General features: G+C 38.9%; 1 protein-coding gene across 2 annotated transcripts in view; it reads left to right on the plus strand.

The window, feature by feature from the left end:
* The window catches only part of slc12a2 (solute carrier family 12 member 2), a 78,523-nt gene extending 56,475 nt beyond the window's left edge, over positions 1-22,048 (plus strand). The window contains exons 18-27 of one of the 2 annotated variants that reach the window (XM_059357366.1): positions 1,422-1,528; positions 3,345-3,424; positions 4,055-4,198; positions 5,426-5,473; positions 8,853-8,975; positions 10,492-10,603; positions 15,452-15,538; positions 16,690-16,825; positions 18,143-18,210; positions 19,067-22,048. In XM_059357366.1, coding sequence (XP_059213349.1) covers positions 1,422-1,528; positions 3,345-3,424; positions 4,055-4,198; positions 5,426-5,473; positions 8,853-8,975; positions 10,492-10,603; positions 15,452-15,538; positions 16,690-16,825; positions 18,143-18,210; positions 19,067-19,202 — 1,041 coding nt within the window. In that variant the 3' untranslated portion in view covers positions 19,203-22,048. The remainder of the gene's footprint in view (positions 1-1,421; positions 1,529-3,344; positions 3,425-4,054; positions 4,199-5,425; positions 5,474-8,852; positions 8,976-10,491; positions 10,604-15,451; positions 15,539-16,689; positions 16,826-18,142; positions 18,211-19,066) is intronic. The other variant, XM_059357367.1, reaches the window with a different exon arrangement.
* The last annotated feature ends 869 nt before the right edge of the window (positions 22,049-22,917 follow it).

The raw sequence follows: 22,917 nt of genomic DNA on the forward strand, positions 1-22,917 counted from the left end.
ACATCTAATGATCCTGGTTTGTAGGCTTCTTAATAGAAATGCACGTTACTAAATGTTTCACTTTAACAACATGAGTACAGTGACTTCAACAGGACAACAGTGAAAACATACTATAGAATCATTTTAAAGTGTCATATAAGTCGTGTTTCCTTTAGGGGGAAGAGCTGTCACCGGGAAAAGGGGCCACACCCTCTCAAATGTCCGATCACTCTGCGGCCCTCAGAGGGATTTAGAGACTCTGGAGGTGACGTATGGTTTTCGACCGTTGCGACGGATTAAACATGGGAGACACAACTGGGGCCGCCGTCGTTAACTGTGCACAACGGCAGCAGCTGATCATAAAGATCATAAAGTGATCGTGATTTAACCAGCATCACTAACTGTGCACAGAGTGTCCGGTGCTTGTTGTAAACAAACAGAGATCGCTAAGTGAACACCTCCTGCAGCAGCAGCACATACACACTGTACTGCTACAGAGCTAACTGTTAGCCTGTTAGCACATACACACTGTACTGCTACAGAGCTAACTGTTAGCAATTGGCAGACTTGATGCTAAGGGGTTAACATCCCCTCCGGCTCTGTGACTGCAGCTGGGAGAGACTGCTGCAGGAGGAATGTGCCGCTTCGACTCGTTCTTACTTCTTACGAGTAAGAACGAGTCTCTAAAAGTCTCTAATAACACCAGAAAATGTCGCTGTATTTGTCTCCAGTCGCTTTTTTGAAAAATAGTCGCTAAAGGGGTGTGAAAAGTTGCTAAATGTAGCAACAAAGTCGCTAAGTTGGCAACACTGCTTCGCCGGCTTTTACAAATGGCGCGTGTTGTTGTGGTGTTGAGTACTACGTCACATCCTGCTTAGCATTCTATCCAATCAGCAACCAGACTTTTTTCAGGGGAGAAAAACAGCCCTGCTCTTCTACAGGGACAAAAAAAGTCCAGACAAAAGACCGCTCAGGGCGGCTCATCTTCAAATTTGGGGCGTTTCGGCGAGTAAGACCCGCCTCATTCCAGGTATTGGGCTGTAGTGGAAACACCTTGATAATGGCTGCAATGATGAGGAAAGGTTACCAAGTGCAGCTGTAAACATTTGCCTGTCCTGTGCTGTTCTTCTGCTAACAAACAAATAACAGATTCTTTAATTTTCTGATGGTTTAAACTGTTCAATGATTTAGTTTAGTAGAAAGAAAAAAGGTGAAACTTGCAAACACCTATAAAAGTGAGGTAGTGTTCCCAGAGGTGAGTCATACTCGGCGCTGCCACAGTTTCCATGCTATGTGTTCATAGTTGGAAATGAATGTGTGAGAAGTGGTAGCAGCGACAGGCTAAACACGCCAACAGAGCACCTTCACCTTTCATTTCCTGCTCCGCCATGAACGGATCCAGGCTTAATTTCATTGTGTTTTTATTTCTTCTCCCTCTCAAGGCTGCTGGCCTGGGGCGCCTCAAACCCAACACCCTGGTGCTGGGCTTCAAGAACGACTGGAGGGACGGGGACATGATGAACGTGGAGACGTACATCACTATGATCCAGTGAGTTGTGTTACTATGACTACAGCAGTTGAGCTGAAAGTTAGACTGATAAGGTTGAGCCACATAAAATTTGTGGGCCTGCTGCTGGCTTTCCTGCTCTGCCTCGTCTTTCATTGCACCAAAGTATGTTTCTCAAGGTGCTATACAATACATTTATGTTTTATTGTTATTACATGATCAAACTCAATGAAGTAGAATGATGGTAGTTGTGAGGAAAAACCATCATGTTACTCCAGCTGTTTTATAAGTGCTGGTTAATTCGTCAGAGTCTCAGATAATGCTGATTCTGTGCTGTCCCACTGACACACCAGCACCACACAATGGTTAACCTTTTATCAGGCAAAGAACTATATTTGGTAACTTCAAGTAATATTTCGAGAAAAAAGTTTCAAATTTACTAGGTTAAAGAGGCAAATCTGCGCGAAAAAGTCACAGATTTAAAACAACTTTTTTCTCCCAGATTCACCACTTTAACCCTTAATAGGGCACTCATTGAAATACTTGCAAATTCCAAATTTCAACCCTAGAGAGTATTGGAGGATATTACATATCTTGCAAATCTACGAGAAAAAAATGCGCAGATTTATGAGATTTAAAGTGGTGAATCTGGGAGAAAAAAAGTTGCTTTTTTCCCACTTTTTTCTCGTAAATCTGCAACTTTTTTCACATAGATTTGCCACTTTAATCTAGTAAATTTGCAACTTTTTTCTCGAAATATTTCCTGAAGTTACCAAATATAGTTCTTTGCCTGATAAAGGGTTAAAGCTGCACACACACACACACAAGCTCAGACAGTAACTGACTGTAATCCATTCCCATACATGCTGCTGCTCTTCTGTTTTTTACTAGTCAGTGTTTTATCATCAACCAAGGGAATAATTTTTGTGTAGACTGCCAATCATAGATGGTTAAGGCAGTAGTTCTCAACCTTTTTGAGTCGCGACCCCCAATTTAACATGCATGTTGTCCGCTCACTGAACAGAATCTCACACGCACAGTTCAGGTCATACAAAATCAGTTGATACGACGAATTTTGGACAAATAATGAAGCAGACAACAACTAAAACATCTCCCTGACCAAAATGACCAAAAGATTACATAAAATTAAGCAAAAAAGGACTCAAATTGACCACAAAATGAGAAAAAATGACCACAAAAAGACACAAATTGACCAAAAAAAAGACACAAAATGGCCCTAAAAATAAACATAATAACCAAAAAAAAGACACAAAATTACAAAAAAGACATAAAATGACCACAAAAAGACACAAATTGACCAAAAAAGACACAAAATGACCAAAAAAAGACACAAAATGGCCCTATAAAGAAACAAAATTACCAAAAAAGACACAAAATGACTAAAACACAATGACCCAAAAAAGACATGAAATGACCAAAAAAGACTAAAACACATTAACACATGAACACTGCTTTGGCGACCCCCAGAAATCACTTTGCTTAACTCTTGAAGTTTTGACCTAGAAATTAGTATTAAAGTTCCTGGTACTATTCCACACACCCACGTCCCAGTGTGGGTGTGTGGAATCCTGCTAAATCAGTCATGTGAGGCTGTGATGAAGGACTTAAAGTGAATGAGTTCCTGATTGTAAAGTGTGGGGATTATAGCATTAGAGCTGAAGGTCAGAGATGGTTCAGGCCCACAATATTAAAATCACAGCTAATACACTCAGCAATGTGCCCTTTGCTTCCTATCCAGTGAGCATGTCTGAAGCTGCTGTGTGTTGTGTGCATTTCTCTGAGAAGTATTTAGTTGAGCTGAACTGAGATGCTCTTTTATTTGTGTTTTTCTTCCCAGTGATTCATTTGACTTCCAGTTCGGTGCTGTTATTCTGCGACTCAAAGAAGGACTGGATGTGTCCCATATCCAAGGACAAGGTATCAAAGAGACACCAGACAAGTGTAGTAGCACCTGTGTGATACGTTGTAGTGATGCATCTGTGTGAGACGGAGGAGCAAGAAATGAATCACAAAAGAATGTAACTTCAGTTCACTGAGAAGGAGAACTGCAGGAGAAGGAGAGGGAGGGCCAAACATGTGACCCATCACCAGATTATCATAGATTATTTAAATGCCAGACATTTCATACACCAGATGTATATAATGTGGAGAAAAAAGCTTGATCAGGACATCCCTAATGTGGAAATTGTTTCACGGAAATTTGAGTGATTCCGTGGCTATTCCACGGATTTTGAGTTAAGCGAATCCGTGGCTATTTCACGGATTCCTGTGAGACCAGGTTCGTGGAACTTTAGGGTCAGCTTCCAATAAGATGCTACTTTTTAAAAATCTGTCTTGTGGAAATGAAAATGTTAAATCGCTGCAATAAGCCTTTAATTTAAAGAGACAGTGTCACTTCAGTGTTTCAGTGAGACTGCTTCACCAACTGTTTTCTTGTTGTTGTTTTTTTCTCACTCTTTAAGACTTTAACTAATCAATTTCTACTTCCCACCATCTTGTTTTGCCTCTCTTCCTCTCCACCTGTCTGCTCCTTCCGTTTCCTCCCAGATGACTTGTTGTCCTCCCAGGAGAAGTCCTCAGGGATGAAGGATGTGATCGTGTCCATAGACACCAGCAAAGACTCTGACGCAGACTCATCCAAGCCGTCTTCCAAAGCCACCAGCCTGCAGAATAGTCCGGCTATTCAGAAAGGTAAGCCAGAGTCTCTGTTCTTAGTGTGTGTGTGTGTCATGAAAGCCAGGAAATCACTTTGACACCATTCTCTGAGATCCCTCCTAATCCATCAATGGCTTCCTTTTTAGCGAAATTTACACTCTCTCACACACACACACACACACACACTTATTACCACAATGCCCTGACAGGAAGTAGTGTCAGCGTCCTTCACTGCCTTCACTGGCTCAACAAATCTTCAACCCTGGCAGTGATGATGATGATGATGATGATGATGATGATGAGGAGCAACACGGTGCTCAGCAGCTGTCCATCTTAACATGTTTTCTTCCTCTGGATCTGTGCACCGTTTCCTATAAAAGGGGGCGTTTGGTATCATTTGACTATATAGGATATAAAGATGTATAACACAGTGAAGTATTAATGTATGAGTAAATGTCCAGCGAATGCTACAAACACATTCAGTGAGAACATAATAATCCTTTTTTTATTTTTGGAAGTGTAAACTCAGCCCCTATAATTGATCTAAAATTAAGTGTGTCTCTAAAACCACAGCCAGATCCTTGAGGAAGGAAAATGTCCCATTGAAACCCATTAAATCACAATGTTTGATCCCATTACAGCATCAAACCATGCATTTTATTATATTTTTAGCTTCAAAAATGTAGTTTTAAATATTTTCCATGCTGCATTATGCTGTTTTTCAGGAGTTATTGCTGCTGACTTCTACTGTTTGATGACATGCAGCTTAATCTATCAACATGTCTCACATGCAAAATAAAATCCCTCCCAGCATTAAGTATACAGAAAATTAAAACCTTTTGTGTGGTTTTATTTTTTCAATATGTGTTTAAAGGGTTATTGACTGAAGTTCCTTAAAATATCTTACTCAGTGAAAGTGTGTGAAGGGCTCTTGTTAGTGTTAGAGGAGTAGATGATCTTGGAGACCTTGTTTCCAGAAGTGATTTGTCCTTGAATGTTGCTTTGATTAACTATCTCTGTTCAAAGTGTTCAAAATTGAGCGAGGCTTGTTGTTGTGAAGCTGAGAGTTAGCATGAAGCTAACGGTTCTCCTCACCTGTCTGTCTTTGTTGTTTTTTTTTATTACTGTACATTTCTCTTGTACTCAACTTCATCTCCATGACCAAGATACTTTGATTGCAAGTTGATGGCACATCAAATCAACATTTCACCTCAATTCTGAGTTGTTTTTTTTATTTCTCTCCTTTTGTCTCACATCTTCCAGATGACGACGATGATGGCAAAGCTCCAACTCAGCCCCTGTTGAAAAAAGGCAGGAGATCCACTTTATTGTGTTGCCTTAGTTTTCATCTTGATCTCTGTCCAGACATCTTTCTGTCACCTCATTTTTCAGTCTATTTAGAATCCTCTTGTATTAACACACCGTCCTGCGCCCTGCCGTCTCTGTCTTGTGTCTCTCCACGTCTGCTCGCTGTTTCCGGCCCGCTAGCTTCTTGGCTTTGGGGAATAACATTCTGTCTTTTCCTCTCTTTCTCCTGCTCTCCAGCTTGTAGCTCAAGTCCAGTCTATGAAGCTGTACTGTACAGTGCCTTTAATTCCACTATAGAGTATTTAATGTTGTGAGTGTGTGCCAACATTTCAACTTCCTCCTTTTGTCTTCAGTCTCTCTCGCCTGCTGCTGCTTCTCTCTCTGGAGGTGACAGTTTGTTTTCCAGGATGTTTGAGCCCTGTGCAGTGCTAACTCCTAAAAAGTCATGTTATTGATGGTGTTTCCCCTGTTCGTTTAGCCACAATCAAAGACATCATTCATACATTAATAAGATAAATAAGACCGCTGTCAAATCCTTTAAGACAGGGGTGTCAAACTCAAATACACAGTGGGCCAAAATTTAAAACTTGGATAAAGTCGCGGGCCAACATTGATATTTATTGAAAAAATTGACCTAAACAAGTTCAAACGAAATGGAACAAGCAAAGCTTGATATAACTTAATATTGCAAACATGCAAAATCGAATATCAAATAAAACAAACAAACACATCAATGGCATTCATTTCTTAAATAAAATTTAAATAAAAATCGTATGTCCCTTTATTTTATATGCGGCCTTCTTTAAATTTAAATTTAACAGTAATCTTTTTCCACAGGCTAAAAATAAATGTAACAATAATAAACCAAATGACTAATAATAATATCCTTCAATGAATGTGCAACCATTCAAGCCTTGGACTAGCAAGAAAAAGTGCATAAAGACAACTTTAATTGTTGCTCAGTTTGCTCCACACTGATCTACTGTGTTCAAGCCAAAACACCAGCAGAGCATTCTGGGATTTGTAGTATTATTTGCGCTGTATAATACCAGCGGGCCAGTTCTGGTTGTCATTTGGTATTTCCTTGCGGGCCAAATATAATATAAATATAACTAAATGACCAAAAAAAGACACAAAATGACTAAAAAAAGACACAAAATGACCAAAAAAAGAAACAAAATGACCAAAAAAGTCACAAATTGACCACAAAATGATCAAAAAAAGACACAAAATGACCAAATAACACACAAAATGAAAAAAAAGGACCCAAAAAAAAATACATTAATTGACCAAAAAGACTAAAACACATTAACACATGAACACTTTAACTCAGTGGAGACAGAGCTGACTTCCAAAATGATTTGGCGACCCCCAGAAATCATCTCTCGACCCCAATTGGGGGTCCCGACCCCAATTGGGGGTCCCGACCCCAAGTTTGAGAATAGCTGTGTTAGAGGTTAGTTTTGCTAACTAACCAACTGATCAACAACCTTTACATTTTCCCAAGCCAATCCAAACTAAATTAAACAAAACACATGTTTCTCTTAAGCACAGTGGGGAGTCAAACCTGTGGCCCCTGAGGTTTGATGGCCCTGACTTCCGGCCTGAGCGGAGCCAGCTGAGAAAACAAGCCTCTATACATTTTTTAACTTTTATGTTAAGCCACAAGGATGTAAGGCACGGCCCTGGCCAATCATAGCGTCGCAGGGCGGGTCTAGTTCTAAACTGCTATGGGATCAATGATAACATGTCTGACTGGTAGCCTGTGGTGGCTAATCACCACATCAGCCTTTGCTTCTTGTTGTATCTGAGCATTCTCCAAAGCATGTGTTTGACTTTCCTTTTTTGAACCAGTACACCATGAATTTTAACTGGTGCTAAAAGGAGAAGTCAAACATTTGTCCACCACAGCTTCTTCTTTTATGTGCTGATGCTGCATCGTCATTGTAGAATAGACATCATTTATTTAGATTTGTTCTGAGGACATTGTGATGAGAAGTTTTCCATTGCTTTCTGCTTTTTGAAATATTTAGAGTAGAAAATGAATTCAATTGAGATGGATAAAAACGAATATAGAGATAAAAGCAGTCTCCAGTCTGTACCTGACCAACTGTGATCAATAATAAAAGCCATATAATCAGTAGTAATTCACTACAACAGCGGTTCCCAGACTTTTTTAGCCGTGCACCCCCTTCTATGTCCCAACCGGGTTGACGCACCCTCAATCCCCCACACCTTCAAAAAAAACAAAATGCAATAAGATTTTTTATAGCCATATTAAAGGTGGAGGATGATGACAGGCTCAGGATCAGAGGCAGAAAGCATGTTATAATATTTTGAGCTGCGTTGAACAAAAATTGCAGCAAATTTAAATGAGCGTGGAGTGAACACAACCCCGTCATCATAACACAGGTTGGAAAATGATACAAGAACAAGAAGATAACTTCTTCTACGCTTCTTTATAAAATAAAAAACAACCAAAAATCGATGCAAAAATGACCAAAGATGACACAAAATTATCAAAATAGACACAAATTTACCAAAAATACATGTAAAAATTACCAAACAACCAAAAAACAGATGCAAAAATGACCAAAATAGATGCAAAAATGAACAAAAAATGACACAAAATTGAATGGCCTGTATTTATTAATTAATTAATTAATTAATAAAACGTCTTTATTGTGTGGGGGAAAAAAATTTAATTGTGTCATTTTCAGACCGCAATTACATTTTTCATCTCGCGCACCCCCTAGCAGCAGCTCACGCACCCCCAGGGGTCCACGCACCACACTTTGGGAATCCCTGCACTACAACACTTAAAACAACACTGCTGCAGATGTGTTTTTCACACTGTACTACCAATGGCTAAATGACTCACTGTGAAATGCTTTTGGAATGAAAAAGTCAGTCAGTGTTTGTGCACATCTTGTCCTTTTCAGGATCACTCCCCCTTCCTTATTTTGATGCTTTGGAAAATGATTTGCAAAGGTTACCAGTTGATGTTTTTACATCATTCAACATTTTGACACAACAAGCCCAAATTGTCCTGAGAAACCGTGCAGGGGAAACACATTTCATCACATGCCTTTTGGATTTCTTACAGTTGTCTGACATGTTGTAAGTCCTGATCATGGCACCCTTTTTAAAAGCACAATAGTCACACTGTGGTTCAAACACCAGGAAACATTCCCCTGCAGACACTCAACATTTAACAGTCCATATTCATTAAACTGTCCAGAAATGACAAACTGCACACAGTTTGGTTAGTATCCAAGCGGAGCTCCTCTCTCAGCACTCAGAACAGGACGACGCATTAGAGTAAATGCAGTTGCATTGTGCTGTCTAAGTGACCGTTTGTGTTTGACAACCGTCCCTGCAGACAAGAAGAGCCCCACGGTTCCTCTGAATGTGTGTGACCAGAGGCTGCTGGAGGCCAGCCAGCAGTTCCAGAAGAAACAAGGGAAGGGCACCGTGGACGTCTGGTGGCTGTTTGATGATGGCGGTGAGTGAGAAGCAAACATGTCACCAAGTTTTCCATCTACCCAGAACATATTCCTGGAGACCAGATGAATCTGCCAATCTCTATTTGCTCTGACAGATCTGTCTGGTCACTCTCTCATTCGCAGCACTGGTTCAAAGTTGTGTTACTACATTTTATACTCCTCTCCTCAAATGTTTTCAGAAACACATTTTAGTGACTGTTCACCTGCAATTTGAGAGAGTTTGTGACCAGGCATCCATGTTTGTCGTGCTTTAACCAGACCAGGGACCGCCCCAACCAGCATGCATCAGTCAACCACTACACAACACGCTTTGTTGCTCCTAGTGGTCCCATGTCATTTCACATTGCAATAAAACATGTCATGTTTTGTTGCTCTGATTAGTTGTAGGTCTAGTCAGAGGTATTTTGTCTGAACCCTTTTAGAATTAATTAATTCATTATCCTTAACTGCTTATCCACACTCGGGTCTTGGGGGGCTGGAGCCGATCCCAGGGCTATCACAGGGCTGACACATAGAGACAGACAATCATGCTCTCATTCACTGATTCGGGCAATATAGAGTCACCAATTAAACAAGTGCATGTTTTTGGACTGTGGGAGGAAGCTGGAGAACCCGGAGAGAACCCACGCTGACACGGGGAGAACATGCAAACTCAAAAATTAATTATAGCCCTTTTCGACCAAGGCAGTTCCAGAGCCAGTTAAGAGCCGGTGCCTAATCTTGAACCAGTTCTTTGCTTTTTGACTGCCAGAGAACCAGTTCTCGGCCAGGAAAACTGGTTCCAGAGCGGCACCAACTCTTTGCTGATCTCAACCAAGAACCATTTATGTCAGGGGCCCGGGACGGGAATATCTTGACGCGCAAGATCAACTAAAATGTGTATGTTTTATTTTATTTGTTTAACTGCAATGTGATTGATACTGGCTAGCATTAGCTTACAACAAAGGCTAACATTAACATCTTACGTTCAGTGTTTGGAAGCCAATGTAGCCTCGCAGAGCAAGGACAACAAGAGAATAGAATAGGTCTCGAGTAAGTGCAACATTTAAGAGTCTATAAAAATATGAATATAAAAAGAGAAATATGTACAATTCAAAATACCTAGTTTAGACAAACACATAAACACACCCAGACATACATGCATAGTCGCACAGGAAAAAAACAAACAAACAGCATGAACACACAGTCGATGTAGTCTGTCGTTGTTGTTATTATACTTGCGGAGACCGGAGAGACGGTTTGCAAGTTGAACCAACTGTGAACCAGCACCAGCCCAGCAAAAGCTCTATGTTAATTCACAATGACTGTACAAGTTACTAAAGCATCATGTGAGTGAAGTCCCCAGCTGTCAGAAGGATCCATTAGTAGTGTGTTGATCCGTGGAGCTGATGTTGGCTCTCTGTCAGCCTAGCAGTCTGTGAAGATGTGATCAGGACACTGGCGTAAGCCGAAGAGGTGTGTGTGTGTGTGTGTGTCTCTGTGTTGACACGCAGCTGTTTGGTGTCTCCCCTGCAGGCCTGACGCTCCTGATCCCCTACCTGCTGACCAACAAGAAGAGGTGGAAGGACTGCAAGATCCGCGTCTTCATTGGAGGAAAGATCAACCGGATTGATCACGACCGCCGAGCGTAAGTACTGCATGTTCTTCACAGCCACTCCATCAAATCAGAACAAGATGATATGATATTGTAGTAGCATTTTTTATTTATTGTTATTATTCAATCACAACCCACAGTTTAACCATAATTACAATCATGCACAAAAAGCATGCTAACTTTTGTGAACAGTTCTTTAGACCAGCTATTCTCAACCTTGGGGTCGGGACCCCAATTGGGGTCGCGAGATGATTTCTGGGGGTCGCCAAATCATTTTGGAAGTCAGCTCTGTCTCCACTGTGTTAAAGTGTTCATGTGTTAATGTGTTTTTGGTCACTTAATGTCTTTTTTTTGTCATTTTGTGTTTGTTTTTTTGTCATTTTGTGTCTTCTTTTGGTCATTTTGTGTGTTTTATGGCCATTTTGTGTCTTTTTTTTATCATTTTGTGGTCAATTTGTGTCTTTTTTGGTCATTTTGTTTCCTTTTTTGGTCATTTTCTGTCTTTTTTGGTCATTTTTGGTCATTTTGTTTCCGTTTTTGGTCATTTTGTGTCTTTTTTTGTCATTTTGTGTCTTTTTTGGTCATTTTGTTTGTTTTTTGGGTGATCCGAACTGTGCGTGTGAGATTGTGTTCAGTGAGCGGGGGTCGCGGACAACATGCATGTTAAATTGGGGGTCGCGACTCAAAAAGGTTGAGAACTACTGATTTTGATGGGCAGATAGTGTTTGCAAATGATGCACACTTCATGATGCTATCAGCGGCTGTAATCAACTCTTGTGATGTTCAGTGAAACTGCTTTAGATTGTATATTATGGTCACAGACAGAATCATTTTAGCAGAAATCAGGAAAAAAAAATCACCTAAACTGATCAAATGAAAACTTATTTGGTCATGTCACATATTCAGCAGAAGTCATTTACTTTATGATGTGTAATACATGCCTGCTGTAATGTGAACAGATGTGCATGAGGATCCAAAGGCATTTCACTTGAGCACAATGTCCAACAGAGCTGCTCTGTGTGTCCTTGAAGATGTCATGTGTGATTCATATGTGTGACATGTGGCGGTCTGAACAGTCACATGCACCTGTGCATGTAACACTGAGATTTATGTGCACAGCTGAAATGTTCTGTGCAATATCTTGCATATATACACATGGTATGTGGACCCCTGAATGACTTTCACAGCTAGTAAAGGTTTAGATAGATAGATAGATAGATAGATAGATAGATAGATAGATAGATAGATAGATAGATACTTTATTTATCCCAAGCTGGGAAATTACAGTGTAGCAGCAGCATTACACACAGAGACAATAACAACACAATTAAATAAAAAAAAGAAAAACCTAGGCATTCTTCAAGCAATAAAATATAAAAATACAATAAAATACAATAAAAAATAAAGTGTCTAAAGAAAGAGTATGTATTAAGGAGTAGAATAGAATTCCAGTGCAGAATAAATATGAATATACAGTATAAAAATGAAAAAATGTTGGTGCTATGAAACAAATAAGGTGCAATGAACAATAAGGTGCAATGAACAGTCAGAATCATTTTAGCAGAAATCAGACCTAATCAAAAAAAAAATCACCTAAACTGATCAAATGAAAACTTATTTGAATATGTCACATATTCAGCAGAAGTCATTTACTCTATGATGTGTAATACATGCCTGAATATTTATATTTATTACTGAATATTTGTAGTGTCAGTAAGCCGAATGTTGTTGTGTGAGTAAACTACTAGTACTAGTAAGTGTTTGCAGTGAAATTAAACAAACTGAGAATTCTAAAATGTGTTTCGTGGTAAAAAACCTGCCAGTGTGATCATGAAAGGCTTTAAATAGTGTCCGTGATGTGAACATCCGGTGTGTTTCTGGTCGTGTTCCCTCTGGACCTGATGTGTTGACACTAGGGGTCATGGTCTTGTTATTGTGGGGAGAAGCTGTTCTCATCTACTCTCATGTTTCACTCTAGAGTGGACAGACGCTGCTTTTCTTTGTTTATGTATTAATGTTAAAAGAAAATGTTCTCTCCTACAGAGAGATAACACACGAGTGTTTGTTTCACTTAAAAGTTCAGTTTTTTGGTTAGTCTGATTTAATATCCTTAGTTCTGGCTTCTTGGTAGCACATTATACTACACAGCAGTCAGTTTGTATTGAAAGAAGGAACCTCCTTGTTAATTTATTCAAAGTCAATATAGAGCCAAAGCCCCGCCGGCCCCCAAATTTTCATAAAGCACTGGTGTTAAAGGGCTTGAATTCAGGATGTAGTTATCTTAACTTAGCATAAGGAGAGGAAGTGGCTACTGACTCGCACACTGTGTCTTGATGTGTTTTTTTCAGGTAAAATATCAAATTTTAGGACACTTGGTGGTATAAACAGTAATTTTATTTACTTTGGACAGTGCCAGGCTAGCTATTTCCACCTGCTTCTAGTCTTTATGCTAAGCCAGGCTAACCACTTTGGGACTCCATCCCCAAACTTAAAACACATGACTGATGTGATTCCCTGAAAGAAAGCCCAAAATGTTGAACTATTCTGTGAATATAATAGGATGTATTTTTTGCAGTATTATCTATACCTACATATATATACACATATATATATCTTCCCCCAAAGGCTGCTCTTACTATCGTCCTCCCCACACACACTAACCCTCAGCTCTCTCTCTGTCTCTCATTGTCCCCTACAGCTGCCTCTTTTTCTTTGTGTTAGTTAAAATTAGCTCGGTGCTAGCAGCCGGCCTTTATCTCTATGTGTGAGTACACAGCTCAGTGTGGACTCTTAAGTCCCTTTTGTGTCTGTTTACTGTAAAATGATGAACTGGTCTTTTTTTTTTCCCACAATATTTTTATTTTATTTTCAGTTCATAACACTTTGACATACAGCTTTTACATTCATGTATCGTCATTCAACTTCCATATTTTCAAATAGCTGCATTTACATAGACAGAAAAATAAAAACAAACAAAACATAACACTTCGAACAGGTATGCTCCTCCTGTTAAAGAAAATGGTAATCTATATACAATTGAGTATCGTTTGTAATTGGTGTGAATTAGAACACATATATAGAAAAGCAATATGAATCTGACAAGACCGGAATCTGCATTGTCCACAAAGACTAGTTATCCACTTCTTCATCTGTTAAATAAGTCTTTAATGTAGTTAATGAACTGGTCTTTTGAACCGATATCCGACACTTCAGTATCTTCTAATTTATATGGATTCAAACTAAAGCTTTGCTACCAATAGGAAGGTAAGACCACATGTTTTCTGATTGTCCAGGTGCCTTGTAGTGTCACTTTACACTCTTAGTATTTATTTGAGGTGGTCTTTGTTTCCACCTGGTAGATGTAAGTCAAGTATTCACTCTACGAGTTGTAGTTGTTCTCTACCAGCCCGTTTTTATAGTTAAACAAACTAAACTAAACAAACTGCTGTCCATCATGGACAATGATCAGCACCCTCTCCATCACACAGTAGATAGGGACAGATAAAAAAAATCTTTCCTGCCACATGCCATCACACTGTACAATAACAATAACAAATAATAGTCTGGTTCATTACATACTGTCGCTATGCACTTAATGTGTTTTTTATGCACACTGTTCATTGCACCTTATTTGTTTCATAGCACCAAACATTTTTATACTGCATATTCATATTAATTCTGCACTGGAATTCTATTAGACTCCTTAATACATACTCCTTCTTTAGACACTTTATTTTTATTGTATTTTTATATTTTATTGCTTGAAGTATGCCTAGGTTGTTTTTATTTTATTGTGTTGTCATTGTCTCTGTGTAATGCTGCTGCTACACTGTAATTTCCCAGCTTGGGATAAATAAAGTACATCTATCCATCTATCCATCTATCCATCTATCCATCTATCCATCCATCTATCCATCCATCCATCTATCCATCCATCTATCCATCCATCTATCCATCCATCTATCTATCCATCTATCCATCTATCTATCTATCTATCCATCTATCCATCTATCCATCTATCCATCTATCCATCTATCCATCTATCCATCTATCCATCTATCCATCTATCCATCTATCCATCTATCTATCCATCCATCCATCCATCCAGTTAACCAAAACTAAAACTAGCAGTGAAAAAAATAATGTTACAACGATGAAAGTTACTACAATGAACTTTCAGCTGGTCCAGAGCTCTTAAGGGAGACAGAGAGCTTATGGCTGCTCCGCTAGAGGCCCACGCCTTATCACTGGGCCAGAACCAGAACCAAGACTGAGCTGGACTGACTCCGGTTACATAAAAGTCTGTCACTACGTCTCTACGGCTGGGCTCTGTACCACCTGCCAAGACATAAATATTGAAGCATGAAATGTCAGTCTGAAAGGGGCTACTGGTGCAATATAAGAGGTTTTCTAAAGGGAGACTGGCACCAAATGAAAGGTCCTTGTAGTATATTTAACTGAAATAAATCACATTCTGCAGTGTGCTGCTGAGCAGGTCGTCTGGTTTATCCGAGGCTTAAAGTTCTGCTGAAAGCAAACTGTCCAGTTCAGCCGTAACACCGAAACAGTGAGATCAAAGAGGTTTTTCCCATTTGACAGCAGGAACATGAGAGTGGCAGATAAACAGTAGTTTGAAACATAGTAGTAGTTTAAACATGCAGCAGTATGAAAGTCTCCATATGTGACAGGTGATGCTCTCAAGCTCTTAGCTTCTTTGAAGTTGAGGCTAAAGGAAATGAGTCTCATAGACAGAATGCCAGAGTAAAGCCTGTCCCTCCCTCACACAGCCCACTCTGCTCTCCCTCTACAGAAAAAGTCTTGCAGCTGGTGTCCAGTATTTACTCCAGCATTTATTTCTTGTTTTTTGTATTTACCATGCAGGATGGCCACTCTGCTGAGCAAGTTCAGGATAGACTTCTCGGACATCACCGTGCTGGGAGACATTAACACCAAGCCCAAGAAAGAGCAGTAAGTCTTCTTCAAAGGAACAAAGCTGAGTCACCTTCTGGCACTTTGAACCATCGTTCCTCTCGGCTGTAATAAAGTTTGAGTTGGACGTGATGTGATCAGTGCTGCAGACATGATTTGAAACTGCTCTTTTTCGAAAAGTAACTGAAATGGAGTTTTGTAATATGCAAGAAAAAAAATATTTATCTGCTGATATTAAGTTTTCACCCAGCAATGAACCTGTATCATTTTTGCTACATCTGGTATTTTTTGTGCAATTTGTTGCTCAGTTGTTGTTTTTTAAATCTCCAACACATGTATACATCAGGTTTTTCAGGAAAAAAAAATATCAGACTGATGATGTAGAGGTCTCAACAACTTGTGTATCAAATATGATACACTTTGCTTTATAGGGTTAAATGTCCATTATCATCTCCTATCTTATTGTAAAATTGATGCACATCTACATTAAGTATGGAATCTCATCTACAGTAAAGGCCAAAAGTTTGGACACACACCTTCTCATTCAATGCGTTTTTCTTTATTTTCATGACTATTTACATTGTAGATTCTCACTGAAGGCATCAAAACTATGAATGAACACATATGGAATTATGTACTTAACAAAAAAGTGTGAAATAACTGAAAACATGTCTTGTATTTTAGATTCCTCAAAGTAACCACCCTTTGCTTACTAGAATATAAGACATGTTTTCAGTTATTTCACACTTTTTTGTTATGTACATAATTCCACATGTGTTCATTCATAGTTTTGATGAATCTACAATGTAAATAGTCATGAAAATAAAGGAAACGCATTGAATGAGAAGGTGTGTCCAAACTTTTGGCCTGTACTGTATGTAAAAACATTCAAACACCTCCCAAAGTGGGATGTCTCTGTTGGAAGGTACCAGACCTTTAAAACAATATTACATTCATATTTAGAAGATAAATGGGTGGGGGTGTATATGGTAGTAATCCATAGTGTGTGTTGGAGATATCCCAGTCCCATTAGGCTCAGTTAGTCCAGTAATATGACAGATTAGCTGTGGCAGACTGAGCCATGCAGCCAATCACATGACCTCGCTGGCGAGTCAAAGCAGTGCCAGTGTGAGTGTTGTTGAAGGGCTACGTGCTATCAGGGAGCTAACCGTGAAGCTGTTGTTCTGCAGTGTGTCGGCCTTTGAGGAGCTAATCGAGCCGTATCGGCTGAAGGAGGACGACATGGAGCAGGAGGCTGCAGAGAGGCTGAAGAACAGCGAACCCTGGAGGATCACCGACAACGAGCTGGAGCTGTACCGCGCCAAGGTCAGCACTCTCCTCTACACCAGTAGTTCTCAACCTTTTAGAGTCGCGACCCCCAATTTAACAGACAAATTGACCAAAAAAGACACACAAAATTACCAAAAAAGACACAAAATGACAAAAAAAAGACACAAAATGACAAAAAAAAGACACAAAATTACCAAAAAGACACAAAATGACTAAAAAGACACAAAATGACTAAAAAAAGACACAAAATGACCAAAAAAGACAAATTGACCAAAAAAGACACAGAATGACCAAAAAAGACACAAAATGACACAAAAAAGACACAAAATGACAAAAAAAGAAACAAAATGACCAAAAAAAGAAACAAAATGACCAAAAAAAACACAAAATGACTAAAAAAAGACACAAAATGACCAAAAAAAAACACAAAATGACTAAAAAAAGACACAAAATGACCAAAAGAAGGAAATAAAATGACCAAAAAAAGTCACAAAATGACCAAAAAAAGACACAAAATGACCAAAAGAAGGAAACAAAATGACCAAAATAGACACAAATTGACCACAAAGTGATTAGAAAAAGACACAAAATGACCCAAAAAAGACACTAAGTGACCCAAAGACATTAAGTGACCAAAAAGACTAAAACACATGAACACTTTAACACAGTGGAGACAGAGCTGACTTCCAGCTGCATCATAACATTGAAATGCTGCAGTAGCCAGTATTTGTGTACAGCTGATAAACATTAGGCTACATTAATATTCTTAGTATGATACTATTTGTAGAAAAGTAGGTGGCTGCAGGTTTGTTTCTGACTGATGTGATAAACATTTCCATTAACTTCAGAGCGCTGTCAAGTAGAAAAGAAACACATTTATTGAAAAAAAAGATAAATGTAATCATTTCCAAAGTTCGCAACATGTTGTTATCGTACAAAATATTCTGCTTTATTACATATTTGTGGTGTTTAACCTTTCAAAAACATTTTTTTCACTGCAGCCAGAAAACAGTTTGATCTGCTGCTGCTTGTATTAACTCAGAAAGCTTCTGTTCACTCAGGAAATGAAGAATACTAACTCGTTTAGTCTGATGGCGCTTTGGCAGAAAAGTCGTAGCTTCAGTCAAAAACGTCTTTTGAATTAAAAGAAGACATTTGGTGAAGCCCTCTGTGTCTTTTCTTTTCAGAAGTGAAATCTATTCTTATTTCTAATATGATTATCTTAAAGAAGAAAAGGTCAGCGGGGTGTATTCTGCAGCCCAGTGAGCACTGTTGGTGCTGCAGCAGCCTGTCAGTCTCTGTAAGGTGATACTTGAATGTTTCAATCTGTGTTTGTGTTTGTTTTCTCTTCAGACTAACCGTCAGATCAGACTCAACGAGCTGCTGAAGGAGCACTCAAGCACAGCCAACCTCATCGTCATGTAAGCTGCTGTGTCTGTGTCTCTGTGTGTCTTGTTATCTGTTAGTTATCTATTAGTTTCAATAAGTTGTGCTCTGCTTATATATCAGGATTTATTTTTATTTCTTCTAAAACATGTTGACGGTACCACTGAGTGTTTGCAGGAACATACTGAGGTCGTATCAACACCTCCTTTCCTTTAGAAGCAGCTAGGGCTCCATCAATAATGGTTTTTTAGGCAAGATTCCAATACCAGTTATTAGTTCTCACATTTACAGTAAAAATGAAAATCTTAGTGTCAAAATCATAGACTGTTTATAAATAATGGACGCATGCATTTGAGCAAAAGAGAACTTTTCAGCATTAACTTAAAAAAGAAAAGAGCCGTTGTTCTTCCAATATAAAACCCTCTGCTGCACCTTCAGACCTGTTCTTTGGTGAGAGAAGGAGGGCACAGTAACAAAGATGGCCGACTCTTATGAACAGGTCCAACACGTGTCATAATGATCATCAAACTGGTTGGAGCTTTTGTTAAAAAACACACTTTTTCTCCCTGAAATTTTAATCAAGTTTAAGTGGATATCTTGCAAAAACAAAATTGTATTTAAATTTTAAATTTATTTTATTATATGTTTTATTTATTTAATTCTGTTTATGTATTTTAGTATTTTGTTTTTACCGTATCTGTACCGTACCGTATTGATATCTGTACAGCACTTTGGTCAACCCCGGTTGTTTTAAATGTGCTCTATAAATAAAGTTTGACTTGACTTGACTTGACTTGACTTGACTTGACACCACTGTGGTTTATCTACTAGTATGAATGAGTATTAAAGCTGATGAGGTCTCTCTCTTTCTGCCTCTCTTCCTCTGTGCAGGAGTCTGCCGTTGGCCAGGAAGGGCGCGGTGTCCAGCGCTCTCTACATGGCCTGGCTGGAGGTTTTGTCCAAGGAGCTGCCTCCCATCCTGCTGGTCCGCGGCAACCACCAGAGTGTCCTCACCTTCTACTCTTAAACACACTCGGAGAGCAAAGAAATCCACGTTTTTAAGTCTCACATCCACTTCTGCCTGTGGGAACAGACACACATAAACATCCCAGTTCCAGTCCAAACCTAAAGGTGCACCACATTCACACTCCAGACACAGTAGAAACACACTGCTGGTAATATGAATAAAGATGAAGCAAGTGAAAACGGTTGAGATGTGAAAAGCCCGACCAGTGATGGAGGAATGTCAGGGTTGGGGTGGGGGGGTGGATGAACGGTGGCCCACTCTGCTCCTTTCTTTCTGTTGATTCCAAGATGTCTGGGTTTTTCTTTTGTAGCTCTACTTTCTTCTCATTTTTTTCTCAAGTTTTTCATTTTTGTCAAAGTTTCTTTTTCTCTCAGGCTCCAAAGCAGTCGTGCACAATGTTCACGTTGTTGTTTTTCATGATATGGAATATCTTGATGTCATATTTGTTAAGTTAATTGGACCAGTTGTTTTGTGTGATGCAGCAATAATCACCCTGTTGTTATCCTTAAATGTTGGGAGAGAACCATGCAGAATGCTTTGCAACACCTTCTGAAGCCTTATGGATGTGCCTTCCAGTTGAATCAGATGGAATAATTATAATCTCTATCCAGATTGACAATAATACTTCTTATATTAGTGGATAATAGTTAGTTTCATTGAGTTTAAAATGTGATTTCTTCTTAGTTGGAGCATTGTATTTATGCGAGTGGATTGCATGAATTTAATGAAGGGTGTCCACTTGATTGCATGAAGACTTTCTCTGTCATTTCTATTTCTTTTGCTTTTTACCCTAATCAATGTGTTTATTTTTGGGCCATAGTATTTTTTATTTTGTATTCACTTTTAAGTCTTCCTTTTTAAAAAACTGTTGAATATTAATAATAGCCTCAGCTACAACAACGACACAAGACACAGTTCATATTTTTAGGCACGGCGCCTAAAAATGTTTCTACGGATCTTAAATTTAAGATGTTTGTCTAAAAAAACATACAAACCTTGTTTCCATTAGCCTCGTCTCTCCCATGTAGCTGCTGATTGACTAAATCCAGTCTTTTATCTTTCTGTGTCCACGTATACGGTTCTTCCCCTGAAAACAAACAAACTGCTCTACCCAACAAGCTAGCTAAAACTTTGCCTTAATGCTAAACTAACGATTGTCACGAGTTCTTTTCTCTTATAAGCCATACTGGCTGGACGCTTCGTGGGTAAACGCAGATAGCAATCCATTGGTTCCATGTTGTGAGACGTGTCTTCTCTACTGTATATGCATCTTAATTTTCTTGCCATGGTCCACCCGCATTAGCCACATCGCTAACTCTAGGCCTGTGTTGCTGGCGGAGTGGTCCGCCATGTTCCACTCTGCCACTTAGCGCCACGGTAGACTTATGTAGTCCGTATGGGTGTATGATGGACTGCTGCTCTCCATTCCTACCAAGCCTAGACGTGCAGAGAGAATGAACACTGGAAGACTTGCTGGCAGGAAGAATGTGACATTAGAATGTGTCATGGCTGAGTGATGATATACCTCTATGCATATGAGCTTGTGTTGCGTAAGTACTTGTAATAAAAGTCATGTCCATGTGAAAGGATCTCCTCGCCTCAGTTTAAGTAAAGGGGCACGTGAGGCTCTAGCCTTTTTAAATGTACCATCATTTTAACCCATTGACGCCTGAAACGCCTGTAAAACCTCTGGGCGATTTTAAAATCAGCCCCTAAAACCTGAAGTTTTTCTGCAAATTCAACAGAAGTGTCAACGCTTCCTACTAAATAATAGATTTTTCAGCCTCTGTAGCAGATAGAAATGAAATTCAAAAAGTATTTGAGAGCTTATACAAATACTACAAAACGACATATATATGTTTTCCAGGCTTCAATGGGTTAAGAGAAGTAGAACATTTCACAGTTTATACTCTGATGTTCTAAATAAGGTCAAAAGTTCCCGATTATTTCACAATAAAAGTCCCAAATTTAAACTGCAGCTACTAAACAGCTGCTACTTTTTGGAGTGTTAAAGTTACATTTTTTTTTTAGAGGTGTGATCAGACTGAATGCAAAGCTCAACTATTAATTATAACAATAATTGCCGAGATGTCAAGTGGAAGTCATGCTTACTTCTCAAAGTTCCAGTTTCTGAAAGCAGCTAGACAATGAAAAACCCCCAATATGATTTAAGAAAAAATAAATGACTGGTAAGTTTTTATATCAGAGTTGTTCACTAATTCACATTGAATGTCTGTGTCTCTGACATTAAAAGTGGACAAACACTTTGTGGATTACATGACAATTATTGTGTTGAGTCTGAACACACCTGAAGGTCCAGTGGTTCCCACAGAACGGTTCTACTGAGAACTTTGTCTGGAAAACGGAATAATTCCATTTCCATTTTATTCCATGGAATAAACAGGATAATGTAGAGCTAACTGTGGTTTCCCATATTTACTGTTTATTCATGTAAGTAATGTTGAAAGTAAAGTTGGACCTAACTCCCATTAGATTAAAGAAAAAGAAAAAGTCCATTATGGTCCTGAAAGATTCGAAACTGCCACAAAACAAATGGTTCAACAGGGTTCTTTCATTTCCAATGAACATTTTTTTCCGATGACGGTTACCTTTTAGCTTGTTACTTTCATGTTCTCTGTCCTTTACTGTATGCAATTTCAAAAGAGGATTGTGACACAATGCTTAGCTTAGTGGAATGTACTGTATAATAATAATGAACACTAGGAGTTTTTTTGTTTTCCATCATGTACATGAACAGTTCTGTGTGTCAGCTTCATCCCATCACTCTGCTTCACCTGCACAATGTGTAGGACAGGACTTTAATATACGTATATACACGTGTGAACCATGCACACACTCATGCTCCCCTGTGTATAAAATAAACCCTGAGTGTGTGAGAAGCATGTAGTGGGTGAGGAATGTAAAGCTTTAGATTGAAGCCACAGTCTGAGACAATCCCTGCTGGTTCCAGCATGCAAAGCATCCCCCATGTGCCACAATATCCTCCCAGTTCACTGTTGAACTGTGATAGGAGAGGTCTGTGGAGAACAGTTTTTATAAGCTGATCCACGTGGGATAGTGAGGACCTGTCCCTTTAGTGTTGAGTATATATAAGTTTCGTCCCTCAGATCCATCTGGGTTTCCACATGTCAAACGCATCATTAGACTTAACTCAGTCTGAATCTTGTGAGCCTGTACATGTACACTACTGGTTTTAAAAGTTTTAGAACACACCAACTTTTGCAGAATTGAATTGAAAATTATGCAGTTTAATGTCTCGGTGTACTCTGTTTTTTGAAAGAAAAAAAAAAAAATTCAAATTCACATTTTATGTTGGACTAAAGGACTAAAAAAGACACAAAATGACCAAAAAAAGACACTAAAAGTCACAAAATGACTAAAAAAAGACACAAAATTACCAAAAAAGACACAAAATGACTTACAAAGACATGAAAAGAATTAAAAAATGGACAAGACTCCATAGAGTTAAGTTGTTAACCCATTTCTTGCTCCCTGAAAAAGGCCTACTGGTACTTGTATAATTCTGAAATGTACATTATTTTTCAGTTTTGGTTAAGCTTACCTTTTTTTATTTACCTCTGGCAGTTCACCACTTACCTTTGTACCCTTTCAAGCTGTTCATTTGACGTGAACTGCTTGAATTTCAATAAAAAACTGGAAAAATTGGGTTGTTCTAAAACTTTTGACCGGTAGT

Source organism: Centropristis striata, chromosome 19 (genome assembly GCF_030273125.1).
Source record: "Centropristis striata isolate RG_2023a ecotype Rhode Island chromosome 19, C.striata_1.0, whole genome shotgun sequence".
NCBI lineage: Eukaryota > Metazoa > Chordata > Actinopteri > Perciformes > Serranidae > Centropristis > Centropristis striata.